This window comes from Trichosurus vulpecula, chromosome 1, assembly GCF_011100635.1.
Source record: "Trichosurus vulpecula isolate mTriVul1 chromosome 1, mTriVul1.pri, whole genome shotgun sequence".
In the NCBI taxonomy this organism is placed as follows: domain Eukaryota; kingdom Metazoa; phylum Chordata; class Mammalia; order Diprotodontia; family Phalangeridae; genus Trichosurus; species Trichosurus vulpecula.
In genome coordinates this window covers 414,726,333-414,745,906 of record NC_050573.1, presented here as the reverse complement: position 1 = coordinate 414,745,906, position 19,574 = coordinate 414,726,333, and the positions used below count along the sequence as shown (strand labels likewise).

At 38.2% G+C, this 19,574-nt stretch overlaps 1 protein-coding gene across 1 annotated transcript; it reads right to left on the bottom strand.

Moving 5' to 3' along the window:
- Window positions 1-16,888: 16,888 nt before the first annotated feature.
- On the bottom strand, window positions 16,889-18,582 carry LOC118834590 (alpha-enolase-like). The gene has a single exon (XM_036742035.1). It carries the CDS (start codon window positions 18,574-18,576, stop codon window positions 17,272-17,274), a length of 1,305 nt encoding a protein of 434 aa, XP_036597930.1. The 5' UTR covers window positions 18,577-18,582; the 3' UTR covers window positions 16,889-17,271.
- Between the last annotated feature and the right edge of the window lie 992 nt (window positions 18,583-19,574).

The window sequence follows — 19,574 nt, the reverse complement described above, 5'->3', positions numbered from 1 at the left end:
ATAGCATTGTTTCTAAATGCGATTTGTAAAAAGTTATATGCAACTGATACTGGGCTTTGCAGCATTTTTGATTTAGCTTATTCAAATTGTTTCAGCATAAAACTCAGAATAACTAAGTGCAGGTTATATCAGTATAAAATGCATAAATTCTGTCCTCCTTGAAACCTGCTCTCATTTCAGGGCTAACAGTTTTCTACTGGCCCAAGTTAAACTCAATTGAACATACCATGACATACAGCTAATAAAAGGGCATCTGCCACTAGGGAGCAAGTACCAAAATCAACAATTTGCATAGTGAACAAGGTTTATATTGTGACAGCTCATGTCTTCTTGTACAGAACAATAGAGTGAACACTCCCTTATGGCCCATACTAAGCACTAGACATGTGGCCTTAGAAAAAGAAATCACTTCTCATTCCACTTTTTCCCAATGGTCCTTTGTTAGTTCACAGCAAGGGTTTGACTTTATGCCCTGATCTCTCTTTAAGAGGAAGTCCAGCTCAATTCAATTTGCCTCTCTCTGCCTTTTAGTAATGAAACAACATGCATTTGAGCAAGCCCCATGATAATGCAGAACAGATGGGCAGAGTTCTGTCTAATTAGATTCTGGGCGGCTTGTTTGCAGTAGTAAATGTGTGTACATTTGCTGATTTCACACTTATTTCAGTGACAACAGCTTAGTCAAAGACAAGGGAAAAAAGTGGCTTTCTTCCTAATAAATATAGGTGGATATCCTTGGCAAACAGCTACTTAATATAAATCAATAATTTTAATTGAATTACTGTTTACTATCACCCATTTCATGAATCAATTGTCTGCTCTCTGACCTCAAAATAAAATACTCCAGATATATATATATATATATATATATATATATATATATATATATATATATATATATATATATATATTTGGCCCTTTTCCTTATTTATTCCTTAAGATATTCTTCTTAGGACCAGAAATTACCATTTTCCTTCATCATAATTTTTATTATGTTTCATATAATTATATACACATATAATTATAGCATTATAATTTTCCTTTAACTTCAAAAGACAATTTCAAGAAACCATTTTTTAAAAAAAGTCTAATACAATGAATATTACTTAACCACGCATTCTTTATGTTCTTAGTTTGCTTTTAGCAGACAATGCATAAGTATTATTAGAACCACACAATGCGCATTCAACTTTTCAAAGAAAGGACACATGAAAACACTTGAAAATGCCCTCAGTAAAGTTTCCAAATACCTTCAGGCAATGGGTGGGGAACAAGGGAATCAGAGAGGGAAGAGATCTTAGAGAGCAAGCAATATACAACCTCTACATTTGACAGATGAAGCAAGTAAGACTGGGAAAAGTTAAGGAATTTACCCAAGTTCTCACACAGAATAAGTGGTAATATTTCAATTTGCTAATGATGTAGTAGAAAGAGTGCTGACTTTGAAGTCAGAATATTGGCTTCAAATAATTTCATTTATTTACTATCTTACTTGAGCAAGTTACTTGGCATGTCTAGGCATCATTTTCCTTGACTGTATAATAAAAAGGTTGTATTAGATCAGAGGTTAGAAATAATTTTTTTTGTCTCATAAACCCCTTTGGCAGTCTGGTGAACCCTATGGACCCCATTTCAGGATAATGTTCTTAAATGAATACAATAAAATACATAAGATTACAAAAAGAGATAATGATGATGAAACAAAGATTATTTTTCCCCTATTCAAGTTCACTGAACTGATGAAATCCAAGTACACACCTCTTATTGGTCCATGGGCCTCTGGTCAGGAAACACTAGACTAGATGAGCGCATAGGTTCCCTCTAAACCTTCAATCCTGTGAACCCCAGTTCTCTGACTCAAAAATCTTTCTATTTTACCAGACTACCAGATATAATCTATTGCTTTTGATATGTTACTAAAACATTCAATCAATTATCAAGCATTTATTAAGTGTCTACTATATGCTAAAAAACTGCTAGGAGCTGGGGACAGATAGACACAAATGAAACAGTTGCCTCGGACAATGATCTTATGGCCTTAGGGGGAAACATTTATACATGTAAACATTAACAAAATAAGTATATAAAAATAAAAAGATATAAATATAATGTAATGGGAGGAGTTATTTGTACTTTGGATATTGGGGAAGGCCACAGTTAGGATGTGTCATTTAAACTGAGCTTTTAAGAAATATAGAAATTCTAAGAGGCAGAGGATAGAAAGGAGTTTATTCAATTCATAGAGAACAGTCTATGTAAAGGCATGGAGATATCAGATGGAATGTCATGTCTAAAGAATCTGTAAAATGAAGTCCTCTTATTTAGACTGTATGTTCCTGGCCTTCAAAAATATTGTTTATGGAAATAAGCAAATTATATTATTATCTTCATCGTGTTTGAGTGTGTGTGTATTTATTGTTAGTTTAGGAATATTTTTCATAGTTTACCTAATAATCAGAAGAGTTTAGAATCAAAAAGGAGCTTACCAACCATTCAACTCCATCTGCTTGAAATAAAGTCCAAAAAGGTTAAGGGATTTGCCCAGCCAGTGAGCCAATGAAAGAACAGGAAGTAGAGCTCAGTTCTCACTCCCAAGCAGTCATTCTTTACAACACAGCAGAAGCTTTTATATGTGTTTTCTCTCCTTTTCCTGCAAACCCTCCTGAATCATCCTTAAGCAAAAATGTTTTTGTTTTTGTTTTTTCCTGAAGTCATTGGCTCTACCTTGAATGCCCAAAAAGCCACTCTTCACAGAAGTCCACCTAGCTGCCAAGATATGTGTAAATTCAACCCTTCCATAATCAGTTTGGCAGGAAATGATCTCTGTTTTCTAAATGCCCATACCATTTTTGCTGTGACTCATCTTCTTATCTCCATCTCAACCACAATACAAGTATCCATTATCATGTCTTACCTTATCTGGTAGACTCTAAGTTCCATAAAGGTAGGGATTGTGTCTTTGTCCTTCATGCATACTGTTTACCAGCCAACCTAAGGAACTCATCAATCTGTAAATTTGTTCTGCCCTCTCTCTTTGCTCTTTAACTTTGTATGGGGTAGGGTAGGAGTGGGAGAAAGAAAGAAGAAGCTTCTCACATAGCACTTTTCCCTTCATTGGTCCTGTTGAAATCCTTACCTTTGGAGAGTGCTGGGCACGTGGAACTAAACCATACTGGAGCAGGACCAGGACCAGGACCAGGCTGAATTGCTGGCTGTAGTGGCAATCCTCAGGCCCCTAGACACTGGATGGGAATCTGTCCGAGGTAAGTGAGACAGCAGTGGGGCAGCTAGGTGGTGCAGTGAGTAGAGCACCGGCCCTGGAGTCAGGAGGACCTGAGTTCAAATCCAGCCTCAGACACTTGACACATGTACTAGCTGTGTGACCTTGGGCAAGTCACTTAACCCCGATTGCCCTGCCAAAAAGCCAAAAAAAAAAAAAGAGAGATAGCAGTGTGGACCCTGTGGCTTCCATAGCAGCTACTCCTGAAGCTTGTAGCCCACAGTCCAAAGGTTTGAAACACTCACCTTCTTGAATTTCTGGGAGCCATGATGACTCATCCCTCCCTTCCTCACCAAGAGAATACTGCCATGGGAAAAACCCTGGAATAGAGGAGACAGAAGTGGGGGTTTAGCACTTTTTTAGCTTGGGAGGCTGTGAGACAGGTTCCTCTTGTGTTGGTGGTAGAAGGAGCCCAGTGCAGGAAGAGAGATGTCCCAGCAGGCTCCACCTCGGTAGACCAGCCATAGTTCTTGACCCCCAAGGGGTGGAGCCAGCAAGCATTAACACCAGGACCCCAGACATGCCTTCACACAGTCAGAGTGGCAGATACAAGTGCAGATAACAGCTGAGACCACCTGTGCTATAGTGAAGCCCTAGGGGAAGAGACTTCCAGCAGCCAGACCACCCCTCCCCCACACCTTATGCTGTGACCTGGGGAAATTCAGAAAGACTTCACTGGGCCTCGATCCTTGGCACATACCAGCCAGCTCTGGCTCAGCAGTAGGTGAGCAGAAGCAGTATATAGCCTCTAGCTGACAAAACCAGAGACCACAGCACACAAAGCTAGTACCCAGGCCCACAGTTCCCAGCACAAGAAGCTTGGAACAGAGCCCCTCATGCCCCAGAGGCAGAGAACCACTTAAAAAGCCAAGAAAAGGCAAACACCATGAAGAAGCAAGCTAGAAAAGTAAAAAAAAAAAGACTATTGAATCATATTATGGGGACAGAGAAGATCAAAATACAAATTCAGAAGAGGACAGCATTGGCACTATACCCACATCTGAAACCTTGAAAGGGAATATGAACTGGTCTCAAGCCCAAAAAGCATTCCTAGATGAGCTCAAGGTGGATTTTAAAAATCAAATTAGAGAGGTAAAAGAAAAAATAGAAAAATAAATCACTGAGACCAAATTTTTAAAAAGCAAAATTGGTGAAATGGTTAAGGTGGTGCAGAATCTAATTGGAGAAAATGACTCCTTGAAAAATAAAATTAGCCAAATGGAAAAAGAGGTACAGAAGCTAAATGAAGAAAGTAATTCATTAAAAATTAGAATTGGGCAAGTAGAAGCTAATGACACTATGAGGTATCAAGAGTCAGTCAAACAAAATCTAAAGAATAAAAAAAATAGAAGAAAATGTAAAATATCTCATCTGAAATCCTCACTTTCATTCAATAGCGATCCAATCTTCCAAAAAAATTCCTGCTATCTCCCCATTAGCAAGTGAATTCTTTTTATTTGACTCCTCATAAGTCTTTTTTCAGGCTACTAAGGTCTATTTTATTTTATTTTTTGGAGGCAGCTAAGTGACTCAGTGGATAGAGCATTGGGCCTGGAGTGAGAAAGACCTGAGTTCAAATCCAACCAGAGACACTTCCTAGCTCTGTGATGCTGGGCAAGTCACTTAAGCTCTGTTTGCCTTAATCCAAACAGTTCAGTATTGTAGCTCCAATGCCATGCCCACAGCAGCTACGGCTGCTATGAATATGCCAGTGTAGTTCTGAATCACAAAATATAACAGACTCTCTTCACTAAAGGCGAAACCAAAACATTTATTCAAATACCAGAAAGCCAAATCCCAGAAAGCCAAATCCATCATAGCAACAAAGAAATCCATACACATTAGCAAATGTAGGGGGCACCACCATGCCCAAGCCTTCCCTCTGTTAGGGCCTTCCCTCAAACAAACACCCTCATGCAAAATCACTCCTTGGCTCTCAGTCAAGCTAGCTGCTGCTCTGTGTGTCTCTCTCCCAGTTCTGACTGCTCTCACTTCCTCTCAGCTCTGCTCCACCCCATTCAACAAACTCCTCCTACAACAAGCTCATGTAACTCAGACTTCCATGTGACTCAGACAGGTCACATGGGCCTATTAATGGATGGGAAGATCTTCATATTGCATTAATATTACAAGTATCACTTATCAAGAAAACCCCAGGGTTAGCATTGGTGTGCTATGGTCCATGAGGTTGGAAAGAGTCAGACATGACTGAAAGACTGAACAACAACAGGGTCTAATTTGCACAATAGTAGTTGGCACACCTATTCTTTCACCTAAGAGACTGTATAAAGCCTTTGAGCGTTTGGATTGCATCTTTTCAACTCCCATGCTTTTCATAAGTAGCTAGCTGCTTAACAAATGTTTGATGAAAGCACGATAGCTTACTCTCCCCTGAAGTTTTGATGATAGTGGCAGCAGGTATGAAAAACTGACTCATTTCTCTTTAATGTAGCTCAATAACTGACTTTATCCCACCAACTTTTATAGATGCTTTCTTACTTTATATCACAATGCTTTCCATTCATTCCTTCTCCCCAAACAATGGCACTTCCTCTGTAACTTAAAAAAAACAAACAAGCAGTTAAATAAGACTAATCCACACATTGGCCACTTCTGACAAGGTTTGTAGCATTCCACACCCATAGTTCCCAATCTGTCAATGAAAGAAGGTTAATTTCCTCATCTTTAGGGCCATGATTAGTCACTAATATTACAGTCTTCAGATTTGAATAACTGACTTTGAATCAGTTTGACATTGTTCCTCTTTTTTTAACTGGGTAATACTGTACTAATGAAAAACAGGGCATCTTTATTTGCTCTAGCCTTGGGGTCAATTATCAATTTATCATCATGTCCTGCAGGTTTAAAATAAAATACTCTGTTCAGTGTAGCTCTTGTACAAAATTGACATTAAGTAGATTCTGTGAGTAAGGACTTAATAAAAAATACAGAGAGAGCTGCTTCTAAAAGGCTTCTCCAACTGTAAATTCTATTAGATAGCTTTTAATACAGGAGAGTAGGAGACTAAAAAGCTAAATTGGAGAATTTTTTTCACCATGTTTTCTATTGCCATACATGAGCATACAAAAGAGAAATCTTATACAGTAATGTTCCATTTATTTTAAAAAAGTTTGTTAATTCTTTGAAAAAATTTTGTGTGTGTGTGTATGTGTGTGTGTGTGTGTGTGTGTGTGTAATTATTACATAAATGTATGTGTTCATATGGGACATCTAGGTGGCACAGTGATAGAGTGTTGGGCCTGCAGTCAAGAAGACTCCTCTTTCAAATCTGGCCTCAGACACATAATAGCTATATGACCCTGGACAAGTTCTTTAACTCTATTTGCCTCAATTTCCTCATGTGTAAAATGAACTGGAGAAGGAAATGGCAAACCACTCCAGTATATTTGCCAAGAGAACCCCAAATGGGATCAAAAAGAGTCAGATACAACTTAAAAATGACTGAACTGAATGTATTCATATTTGGAGATATTATACATATCCATAGATAGATAGATAGATAGATAATTTTAAACACTTTCTATGTAGCAAACACTGTTTAGTTCTAGGGATATAAATAAAGTCAAAGAAAATGGTGCCTTCCCTCAAGAAGCTTACATTCCAATGGTGCATGACAACATATAAAAAAGCATATTGGCAAGAAGTCCCCATGTGCTGCTGTGGCAAGGAGATGACAGACAGTGGCAATAGTGTAAAAACCTACTTCTCTGAAAAGTAAAATGAAAGCTTAATTCTCAGAGCCTTGAGGTAAATATACGCCTTCCTACGTATATATTTTGTCTGGAACTGTGCTTGTAGAGAGCTCCTGGTGATGTAACCCAGTGAAAATCATATGTTCTTCTGCAACTTATAGTCCTAGAGAGTTATGTGAACCACTAAGAGGCAAAACAAGACTTGTCTCAGGTAACACAGCCAGAATATGTCAGAGGATGGATAGGATATTAAGAAGAAGAAAAGGAAGAAAGGAAGGAAGGAAGGAAGGGAGGAAGGAAGGAAGGAAGGGAGGAAAGAAGGAAAGAAGGAAGGAAGGAGAAAAAAGAAAAAAAGAAAGAAGGAGAAAAAGAGACTGAGGAAGGAAGGAAGAAAAAAGAAAGAAAGATAAATAGGTAGGAAAGATAGAAGTAGAATATTGTCTATAGATTCAGATAATCATAGGAAAAAGGTTTCTGTCCTGTGGCTTATGCCTTTGTATCCCCAGTGCCAATCAGTGCCTTTCAAGGTGCTTTTTAAATTCTGATTAATTGATTTTAATTTTGTGTCTAATGAATTTAATATCCTAATTGTGAATGGTAAAATAAACTAAGCTAAAATAATTAAAATATATTCCTAACAGAGAGATATCTAATTAGATCTGAAAGTCAGCAAGGTCCCTTCATCTTCCAATCCCCAGCACTAGACAAGAATTAAGTTTGGTGATGGAGAATCCAGGATGCCTGATAAGGTTCGTCTGTCTCCATCAATTCTTTTCAAGAAGTTGAATAGATTGCATCTAGATATCATGAACAGACTTCTGTAGTTAGGTGAATTCACATTGAAATAAGAAACAAGGAAATGAGAATTTATAGTGATTACTTTGTACCTTCAGTTTGTGCCTTAACTATATCAAAATATGTTGTGGAAATATTAAAGTGAACTGATTTGGTAAGGTCTCATTTTTTATGTACTTTTTTATTTATTTCCCCTCAACAAAAATGTAAGTTCTCCCAAGATAAAGGCCAGCGCCTCATGCTTTCATTTTTCCCAAAGGCCTCTGATTGTTATCCTTTATACTGGAAAATGAAGTCTATGTATTTTCCTCTGCAATAAATATAAAATATTTTGCATTATTAAAAAACAAAATTCTAAAATTTCAGTGGATTTGAAAGGCCCATGCTTCAGGTAAGTGTTAAACTAGGTGTCCACTAAAATAACTTCCAACTCTGAGAACCTGATTCTGTACTAGTACCCTCTGTGCATTAAATAATTAACTTTTGCTCTGAATGGCAATAGAGTTAATTTATCTTCCCTGAGACCCTCATTAGGGTTATATCTTCTATGGAAGATTTACGAGTAGATTTTTCTATGGAGAATTTATTGGAGGATATCAACAAGAATCACACAGAATGAGAAGGCATGGATGGGTTGAAATCTGTATCACTGGAGTGCCTATCCTCATCAAAGAGACCACAAAGTGTTAAAATATTATCACATAAACATAATACCTTTAAGTCTTCCTACAGTTTTGGGGCTTAAGTCATCTGACCACTTTGTTTTGCCTATACTTTATAGCGATCAGGCCAAATTGTGCTAACAGTCCAAGTTAAACAAGTGGGCCTCCATTCAATGCGTCCTCTGATTCTTCATTATGTTGTAGAGGTTACCCCAAGTTCTAGAAATTACTCAAGTAGGGGATAAGCAAAGATGGAAACTAAGTTCCCACAGTCTCATTGCTAGAAGGTTACTAGAAAATTGAAAACAGGTAGAATCATGTAGCATATTCAATTGCATTCAATTCAACAAGCATTTATTGTGTACTTCCAACTATGATAGGTACAGGGATAGAAAGACAAAACTAAATGTTCCCTGTAGTCACAGAGCTTATGTTTTACTGAAAGAAGGAAAAAAAATGTAGGCACACAAAGAAGCCAATACAAAAGACATGTAAAATAAATCTGAGTATTTTCTTTCTTTTTTTTGGTGGCAGGGGCGGGAGTACTGAGGGAGGACAACACTAATGACCAGGTGAATTAAGAAAGGCCTCATGTAAGAGATACCACTTCAGGCTGCCCATAGTTTTCAAGATGCTTCATAGCCATAATTTGGACTGTATTAAAATCCATTGTTGGTGAGTACAGTCTGTTGGAATCTAGAGTTGGGGTAGAGTCTTGGTAGTCTGAGAGTTCAGGGTGCCTAGTGGATGCAGCTCCTGGGGCAAATAAATCAGATTATGTACATAAAGCCACCTCCCCTATACATTTAAGAATTTTATTTAGCAAAAATAAGAAAAGGAATATTAAAGACAGACTTCAGCAAGAGAGAGTTTTTAAAAAGCAGTCCATGAGTGATTCTATTGCTTATCTTGATGCTGGGGAAGCACAGTGTAGTGAGAAGATCTCTGGCTCTGGGCAAATCATTTGACCTTCCATAGATCTCAGTTTCTCGTATAAAAATGAAGGGTTTAGACTAAATGGCCACTGAGAGCTCTTCCAGCTCCAGACCTAGTTCCCATGCAGATTGTGTATGCGTGTGTGTGTGTATGTGTATGTGTATGTATGAACCCCCTCCTGCCTAACACGACCACCACCACCACTACACACAGTTCTTTTAAGGCAGCCTCTTTTCAATATAGCCTATGTGTGACTTTGACTAGAATCAGCTATCCTGACATCTTGAGAATTACCTTTTCTAGTTTGTAGTAGCCTCATCCTCACAACTAAGGCTTAGAGCACATTGATCATGATCACAGGACTGCAGTGAGAAGGAGAAATAAAATAAGTAATGGGGGAGAAAAAATTAGGCTATTGTTGATGACAATTACTAAAGTGTTTGGATTGTAATTTAGAAATATTTAAATATTTACACATATGAATGTATGTATATACACACCAATAGCATGTATATGTCTCTATATATGCACACATGTGTATGTGTCTATATATACATATATGTATATGTACATATATATGTATAATTATCTATGTATATACATAGTAGTGTGTCTATACACACCCATATATACTATTAATATGTCTATACATATATACATATCTCTCATAGATATGCATATACATGTGTGTATATGTGTGTGTACATATATAAACACATTATTTCAAACACCTATCAGGACCTTTGAGAAGACTCTTGAACCAACGTGGAGGAAGCACAATATGTCCCAGATAGAGTGCTGCACTTTGCCATCAAGAAGATCTAGGTCTGAATCCTACTTCAGAAACTTACTAGTTGTTTGACTCTGGGCAAATCACTTCACATCACAGATCCTAAGTTTCTTCATCCATAAAATGGGACTAATCAATAGCATTTAATTGAAAGGGTCTCTCTGAAGGTCAGATGAGATTATTTTTATAGAACATTTTGCAGACCTTAGAGTGCCCTATGAGTGTGAGGTGCTATGATTTTCAGGGTAACTAGGCGGCACAGTGGATAGAGTGGTGAACCTGGAGTCAGGAAGACCTGAGTTCAAATCCAGTCTCAGATACTAGCTGTGTGACCCTGGGTAAGTCATTCAACCCTATTTACCTCAGTTTCCTCATCTGTAAAATGAGCTGGAGAAGGAAATGGCAAACGACTCCAGTATCTTTGCCAAGAAAATCCCAAATGGGATCAGGAAGAGTTAGACATGACTGACCAACAACAACACTATAATTCCAGAAAGATAAGAATCCTTACTATTTCAAGAGGTCCCTAGAGAAAAGGATTTCATAAATTTTCTTACTTATTGTCATATTTAGTGGGATTTATTTTAAAGATATACATATTAAATTTAGTCCAGAAATATCAAAGACATAAAAGACACTGTTAACAGATTTCACTGCCTGTGAAAATATACCTAATACTATGCCTCCCTACTGATATTGGGAACGTTCAGTACATTTCAATCTTAATAATTTTTAGACATTTTTGAAAATATTTCTCTGATAAACTAGACTATTGAAAATCTATTGGTATTAGAGAGAAAATGTTTGTTATTCCCAAGGAAATAAAAAGCAATAATAACAAACAAAACGATATCTCTTCTCAGTGAACCACACTAGGGAACAGCCGCATTGCAATGAATATCTTAAGCCTTTCATGGACAATTATTTATTTTCCCTGAATTGTCATCCAGGTAATTGCCACAATTCCTCACTTCAGTTTTGGCAGTAGGTGCCTAGACAATAATTGGCATTAGTTGTTTCCCATTTCTTTCTAATGTTCTTTCTCGCTTTTAAATCCTAGGATAGTGTCTTTTCTACTTTTATTAAAAATATGCCTTACAATCTCTTCTTGCTCTTGAAGAATTAATAACTTACCTATAAAGAAATAAAGTTCTAATATGAAGTGCAGGTTTTCCTGTAATATCTTCCAAACTAAGTCCAAACTTTTAGGTGAACTCAACCAAGCAGATATCAGCATTTTCATTATGGAAAACCTGTCAACAGGTTGGGCAGGCAAGAGAAGTATTCCAAAAAGCCTCCTTTGCTGAGGCCTCACACAGTGTGGCATGCCCGAAATACTGCCTGTGTAATTGATGAATGTACTTCAGGCTAGCCTTGGGTACTGCTCAGTACAGTTCTCTAAATGGTGATAAATAACCACCTTTGTGTGAAATGGGTGAGGTGGGAGGGCTGCCCTTTGACAAGCCAGAAAATGAAATGATTGCTATTGGATTCTATTGACTTGCCTGGTGAGAGCAGTTGTGCTCCCTCCTAGAGGTTAATTGGACTTGAACTCAAGAAATTAAGAGGTCAGTTGGGGTCACAGTGACAGCAGGCCTACTTTTAACTCACCGCTAATAACATTTGGCAGAAGGATGCATCAGTACGTTTAAGTCTGATTATGGTTCAATTTCTTTAAGACTAATGGTTTGTTAGAATCATTAAACAAATATAACTGTACAACAGGTGAAGGTCTACACTTTGTTTTTATTTCTCACCAGGTATTGTTATTTAAAACCACTTAATGACAAACCAAAAAGTATAAGGATTTATTCATATACTAAAGATTTTCCTGAAAGACTAGCATTCTCTTACTAGAATCTGTCTCCTTAGAGACGGCCCTTGGCTAGAATTGGAATCCCATGACAATTAAATTACAGAGTAGTTAGGAGTCAAAAAAGATGATCCTATTGCTTGAAAGCGTTGTTCCAGTGGACATTCTGGTCTTGGGTTTTACTAGACATATGTGCATATAGCCCAAAAGAGATTCATTTTTATAACCAAGTTATTGTATAGTCTTCTAACTGATCTTCATAATTCTAGTCCATCTTTTATCCAAACCATCGTTCCACTACTCCACAAATAATATTCCTAATGCATTGCTCTGATGATATTTCTCCCCACCCCTACTAAGCACAAGTATTAAGACCTCCTTATTACTTATAATATAATATAATACAGACAATATAATATTACAATATAATATCCCTTATAGTTGCAATATAAATTAAGAGCCTGGCATTCAAAGCTCTGAACAACCTGGTTCCAACCTACTCATCCAGCTTTGTCTTATCTAACTCCCGTTTCTGCAGTTGACTTCCCAGGAAAGCTGGACTACTTCGCTCTTTTTTTCATTCTTCCCTCCCTCATCTCTGTGCCTCCATGCCTGCAGTGGGTACCTTCTTAGATGCAACCATAACTTCCAACTATTTCTCTTTTTTTGAAGTTGTTCGCATCCTTTAAATTTGAATCATGTGGAACCTCCTCCACAAAATGATCTATGTTGGAACCCCTCCCCTCCCCTCCATTTCTGCGTCCCAGATGAAGTATCTCTCTCGCTTCAAATTTTTCATAAACCTTTATAATTCATTTTCCTTGACCCTATAATGGCAAGCAAAGTGGAACTTTTTGCTGTTTTTTTTTCCTTTTGAAGTGCTTCTCATCACTAAGGTAATCAAATGCCTTTGATTAAGCCTTGTCTTTGTTTGAATCAAGAGTCTTTGATTGAATCAAGAGTCTTTGATGACCTGCTTAAGTCACAAGAAAGCCTAAGTCACATGAGTTTGAGTCACATGGTTGTGATGCCCTCTGACGCTGAAGAAGAATATATATACATTCAGAAGTTAGCGTTTTGCTTTGGGGCTCATTTATTGGAAGAGTGTTCCTGTGATTTGGCCAGACAAGACTCTGGGTAGCCGTTAAGGAGCCCCTCTGGCTTTGAAAACCTAGATGTTGGTGCTTCTCTCTCTGGTAACCATGTATGTATTGCCATGGATAGACAGAAGCCCTGTCTGCTGATTTGTGTTATTCGCTCTGTTTATATATTTTCTGCTTGTAATTTCTTTTTGTGTTTTCTCTGATGTTCAGGGTGCTGACTTTTCCTCCTGAACTAAGTGAATGATATATGTATGTTTAATTAAAGTGATATTGTAAACCCCTTAAAGTTGCTTTCCTTAGAAAAGCAGATCAAAGAACCTGTGTTAGCAGCCCCCCCTGTGTGATGGTGTTATTGGCCTTACACCTCCACAGCAGCTACAAGCAGCTTTGTTGTTACAGACCCTTTTATCAATTTTATCATGGTAATTTGTGTCCATGACTCTCTCCTCTACCCCATTAATTTGTAAGCTCCAGAAGACTAGGGTCTGCTTGTGTTATATTTGTTTTGATATTACCCACATGCTAGCACAGTGTCATAGGTGCTTGTTGTTTGTCCTTCATTCTTGAAAAGGACCAGTGACGTCTCGACTCATGCACAAATTGGATTTGAATGAGGCAGAGTAGCACAAAGTCATCAGCCTTAGTCTCTCTTCCAGAGTCATCAAAGTCCAGTTGCAAGAAAAAAGCCAAGATCACTGGCAATGGTCCAGGGTTCAATGGATGACCTTGGTGTCTTTGATATCTGACCAAGCTTCAACTTCAACTGCCTTCATGACCATTGGAACAAACTGTTCTTCTCTACCCTTTCTACCAGGGGAAGTTTTCACATTCTGGAGGTACACATCCCCCTACCTCACTGGGATTTTGAGGCCTGTCGGTTACTCTCAACCTGATTTAGCCAATCTGCCAAGACAGTTCTTCTAGGGTGTGGCTGCTGTACACGCTTCAGCTTCTTGCAACCATAGGTGAGAGTTGGGTGAAAGGTAGACATTAAAGTTGGATGAGCAACCCTGAAAAAGGCTCAGTAACCCCTCACACCAGAGGTGCTAGTCTTTCTGAACACACCATACACTAGGTGCTTAATAAATGTTTGTAAAATAAGTTAAATTTCACTTGCTGATCTCACCAATGAATTTTCATCCATCCCACATAAGAATATATGCCTATTGCTGTGATAATCTAAGACAAAAATTATATTGTAATTGCATCCTAAGACATTTTCTTAGAGCTCCTAAGGATTACTTTGAGCTCATTTTCTCTACTGTGATTCTGTTATATTTCCATAGCATTTTAAGATGAATAAGGTACTTTAAAACTAACAATCCATGAGGCAGTCTTCACTGTCATAGAGATTAGGAAACAACGTTGGAGAGGATAGGTTTTGTGGTACAGTAGAAACAGAACATTGGTTCTGAGGTCAAAAATCTTGAGTTTAAATCCAACCTATGATTCTTACTATAGTACAACTTTTAAAAAGTTACTTAACTTGCCTTAGATCAATTTGTTCACTTATAAAATGAGGGAGTTGAATTAGATGGCCTTTGAGGCTCTCATAAGCTCTATATCTATCTTGCCAAATTAAGAGACTTACTTCAAGTCCTATAGCTCAGTTACATGTCTAAGGAAGAGAAACACTTACAAAACTGTATGTCAGGCTCTGAACTAGACATTGAGAAAGCATGGACAAGGGTGAAACAGTCCCTGACCTCAAGGTAGTTATGATATAACTTGAGGAGTCAACATCAAATCCCAGAACATGAAAGTCAGATGAGATCTCAGCAGCCATCTATGCTGCATAACTATAACATACCTAAACAATGATAAACCAGTCCCTGTTTGAAAGCTTTCATGAAGGAGGAATCAACTACCTCTCAAGACAATGCATTCTATATCTGCATAGTTCTAATTGATAGTAAATATTTCCTGACATCATGGAATAAATAGAACAAATCTAATCCCTTTGCTACTTGACAGATCTTCATATACTTGAAGAAAGCTAGCATGTCAACCTTGATTCTTCTCTTTTCCAAGATAAACAAAGTCAACTCAATTGATTCTCATGTGGCAGAAACTCAAGGCCTTTCATCATCATGGCTGCCCTCCTAGAGCCATTTTGTAGCTTAACCTTTTCAAACTAGAGTACCCAGAAATAAACACAACATGTCATTTGAGGTGTGCTGAGAGAAGAATACAGCAAAACTATCATCTCTCTAGGTCTGTAAGCTATGAAAATTTTGCCAACCAAAATTGTATTAGTTCTTTTGGCTTCTATATCACACTGATGATATGTTGAGCTGTGCGTCAGATAAAACCTTCATGTCTTTATCAGGATGACTTCTACCTAACCATGCCTCCTCCATCTTTACTTGTGAAGTTGATTTTTTGAATCCAATATAAGATTTTATATTTATCCTTGCATATTTTGATCTTCTATTCAGCCCAGTGCTCTAGACCAGAGGTGCCAGACATGTGGCCCACAATGCACTTGATTGTTTTCTGAATGAGATGAAAATAAAATTGGGAAATATTTAACAAAATAAGTAAAAATAAATATTATATTTCATTATATTACAATAAATAAATATTACATTTTAAAACTCAAAATGCAGCTTATAGGAATCATTATATACAATTAGAGGCCTCCATTTTTATTTGAGTTTGAAACCACTGCTTTAAACTGTCAAGATACTTCTGCAGGGTGTGCATAAAGTCTAGACACATAGGCAAAAATGCATATTTTCAACAACATTTAAAAGCTGTAAGCAATTACTTCTGGGGGAAAATGAATTTGATAACTTTCCACAAGGACTACATGAATACCTAAAAAAATAAGCAAGAGGCTGACAGATTTAAATAAAAGAATAGCTTTTAGAAGAAAAAGTAATATATACAAATTCAGTAATAAACACCTTATAACTGGATCAAAGAGAAATCAATTATACTATCAGATAGAAGGAAATATTAGAACAAATTCAAAATACTGAAAAAAGAAATTGTTAGATATTTATTATCTAAGTCATATATTTTACATCAAACTTTCTGAGTTCAAATTTTTGTACTGAAAGCATCTTTTGAAGTTGTTTGTTGTAACTACTTCAGTTTTGCTGATATCTAATGCAACTAAACTGGAAAACAGGTCAAGGAGAAATAACTTAAAAATCATTTGGACTTCCTTGAAATCCATAGCAAAAAAGAGCATGCACACTGCATTTAAACAAATCATATATTAATCTAAAACTAACAACATTCATTAGAATGCATGGGTAAAGTGAATATAGAAAATCTAATGTTGAACTACTAAAAGAAGCGCAAAAGAAGTCCCAGGAATGCCATAGGAAAATCAGCAAACACTGTAAAAAATACTCAGACTATAGAATTTTACTTTGGTGACAAAGAAGATCAAAATATACAGCCAGAAGCAGAAAACAAAGTCAAAGATCCCACATCAAAAAAATGAATAAATAAATAAATGCTTCATTTCCTTTAACAAAATGGAGTGTAAGAGTGGTTCCATGTATCAACATAGCTATATACAGAATAGATAAAAGATGAGTTTGGGGGAAAAGCCAGGATGTTACAAACCTGGAGCTACTACGTTGAAGAAATTTCAAATATTTCAAGTATTCAGAAGGAATCGGCTCAAATACCAAAGGACCACAAATGATCTGACAGCTTCCACTAAAAATGAGAGAAGATCTTGAAATACCATATTCCAAAAGGCAAAGAAATAGCTTTACAACAAGTACAACTTAACCTGCAAAGCTAAGTACGATTCTTTTTTTTTTTTTTTCCAGTAGGTTACTGAATACTTTTATTCTGCACATAGAAGCCACTAAGGAGCTGGCCTGTGGGCTCATCGGGACTGCATCACAAGGACAGGGCTCCACACATCAACACCAGGGTTGGGGGTGAGACCAGGTGATTCTATCCCAGTCACAAGATGATAAGGGTTTTCCGACAGAGAACCAAACATCAGGTCATCTCTGGTGTAAGACAGTTCTAACGAAGCAGTGAGAACATCACAGAAAGGTGGAAGGGAGAGGGAAGTTGAGCAGTGGAGGCCCCTGCACCCAAAACAAAACTGGTCTAGTACTTGGTGCTGCCCACTCTTAGGGCAGGAGCAGACTTCTACAGAGGTGACTGGCACCTACGAGCTCATAGGCCTCCTGGCCACAGAGCTTACTTGGCCTGAGGGTTTCTGAAGTTCCTTCCAGCAAATTTAGCCTTGCTGCCCAGCTCTTCCTCAATTCTGAGAAGCTGGTTATACTTGGCCAGACGCTCAGATCGGCAGGGGGCACCGGTCTTGATCTGCCCAGTGCAGAGGCCCACCACCAGGTCTGCAATGAAGGTATCTTCAGTCTCCCCAGAACGATGAGAAACCATCACTCCCCAGCCATTGGACTGGGCCAGCTTGCACGCCTGGAGAGATTCAGTCACGGAGCCAATCTGGTTCACTTTGAGGAGGAGGCAGTTGCAGGCTTTCTCGTTCACAGCCTTTTCAATGCGCTTGGGATTGGTCACTGTGAGATCATCCCCTACCACCTGGATGCCTGCAGTAGCAGTGAAATCCTTCCAAGCTCCCCAATCATCCTGGTCAAAGGGATCTTCAATAGACACCACGGGATAGTCCTTGACGAAGCTCTTGTAGAGGTCCCCAAGCTCAGAAGGGGAGATGTATCTGCTGGGATCATCAGGAGACTTGAAGTCCAAGTCATATTTCCCAGATCGGAAGAATTCTGAGGCAGCAACATCCATACCAATTACGACCTTATCAGTGTAGCCAGCCTTACTAATAGCAGACTTTAGCAGGTCCAGAGCTTCTTTATTCTCCAGGATATTAGGAGCAAAGCCACCCTCATCCCCTACATTGGTGGCATCCTGTCCATATTTCTGCTTAATCACACTCTTCAGGTTGTGGTAGACCTCAGCTCCAATGCGCATGGCCTCCTTAAAGTTTGCCGCTCCAACAGGGAGGATCATGAACTCCTGCATGGCCAGCTTGTTACCAGCATGGGAGCCACCGTTGATCACGTTGAAGGCTGGAACTGGAAGGATGACTTCAGCATTGCCTGCAAGGTCAGCAATATGACGGTACAGGGAGACACCCTTCTCAGCAGCTCCGGCCTTACAAACAGCCAGAGACACTCCCAATATGGCATTTGCACCAAATTTAGATTTATTTTCAGTGCCGTCCATCTCTATCATCAATTTGTCGATCTTCTCCTGCTCCACAACATTCACTTTCTTGCTAACCAGGGTCGGGGCAATAGTTTCATTGATGTGCTCAACCGCTTTTGAGACACCCTTCCCCATGTAGTGGGTCTTATCATTGTCTCGGAGCTCCAGGGCCTCATGGATACCAGTAGAAGCCCCACTGGGCACAGCAGCTCGGAAGAGACCTTTTTCAGTGTAGAGATCAACTTCAACAGTGGGGTTTCCACGAGAGTCGAAGATCTCTCTTGCTTGGATCTTCAAAATAGACATGTTGAGTTTCTGAATGGGGCTTCCTCCGCTGGGCTCAGAGAACAGAGACCGAGGGCGCTAAGTACGATTCTACAGGAGAAGACTGCACCTTTAACAAAATAGAGAACTTTCATATGTTTCTGAAGAAAAGCCCAAAAATGAGTAGGAACTTTGAAATACAAGCACAAAGGTCAAGAGAAACCTGGAAAAGTACATTGATCTGAGAATTCAGATAGTCATACAATTATTTCATATTAAATTATAATAGAGGGTGAATAAATAAATGTGTTTGTGGATCTCTAATGTCTTCAAATGGTATTAAGGGAATTAAATGAAGGAAAAAACCCCTGGCATCCTGAGAGTGGTTTGGTTCTGTTCTGAGGGTAGTAGAAAGCAAAAGGAAAGGTAAGGTCAAAAGGGGAGGTTACTGTAGTGTAAAGAGAAAAAGAGGGGGAGGAACTTAGTATTTCTCATAATTGGTAAACATGGGAAGGGTGTAGAAACATAGGTCATTGCTCCAATAAATATCCAGGTTATTGAAGTTCTTCTATCACTACATTATCAGCCTTTGAGTCAGGCTTATATTTCCCAACCTCCTCTTTTATTTCCTTTCTGTCCAAATGGTCTGTAGTATAATACATTGACAAAATTATTTTTGTTTCTCCTTCCTTTTAATTTCACCCCAATACTCTTGGTCATGCTCTCCCCTCCCTGAATCACTAATTTCTAGATTTTCCCACACCAACATATTTTCTTAATATAAAATGCCACACTTTCCTCTTTCCTAACCTAAAATAAAAAGACCATGAATAGCTATGGTCCAGTTTTATCCCACAAGTCTAAGTGATATCGATCGGTCATGATAAAATTTCCTCTTTGTTTTAGGATTTCTAGCTCCAATTTTTTTTTTGCCTAAACTTTGAGTATTTGTGTATAGACATTTCAAGTTGTGGATTTTACTTCAGTATACTTTTTGGAAATTGTCTCCTGTGAACTTTTACTTTTCTCCCTTCTTTGTA

Bases quoted from the DNA above. Each gene is read 5' to 3' on its own strand.
- LOC118834590 (XM_036742035.1), bottom strand. From the start codon at position 18,576: ATGTCTATTTTGAAGATCCAAGCAAGAGAGATCTTCGACTCTCGTGGA.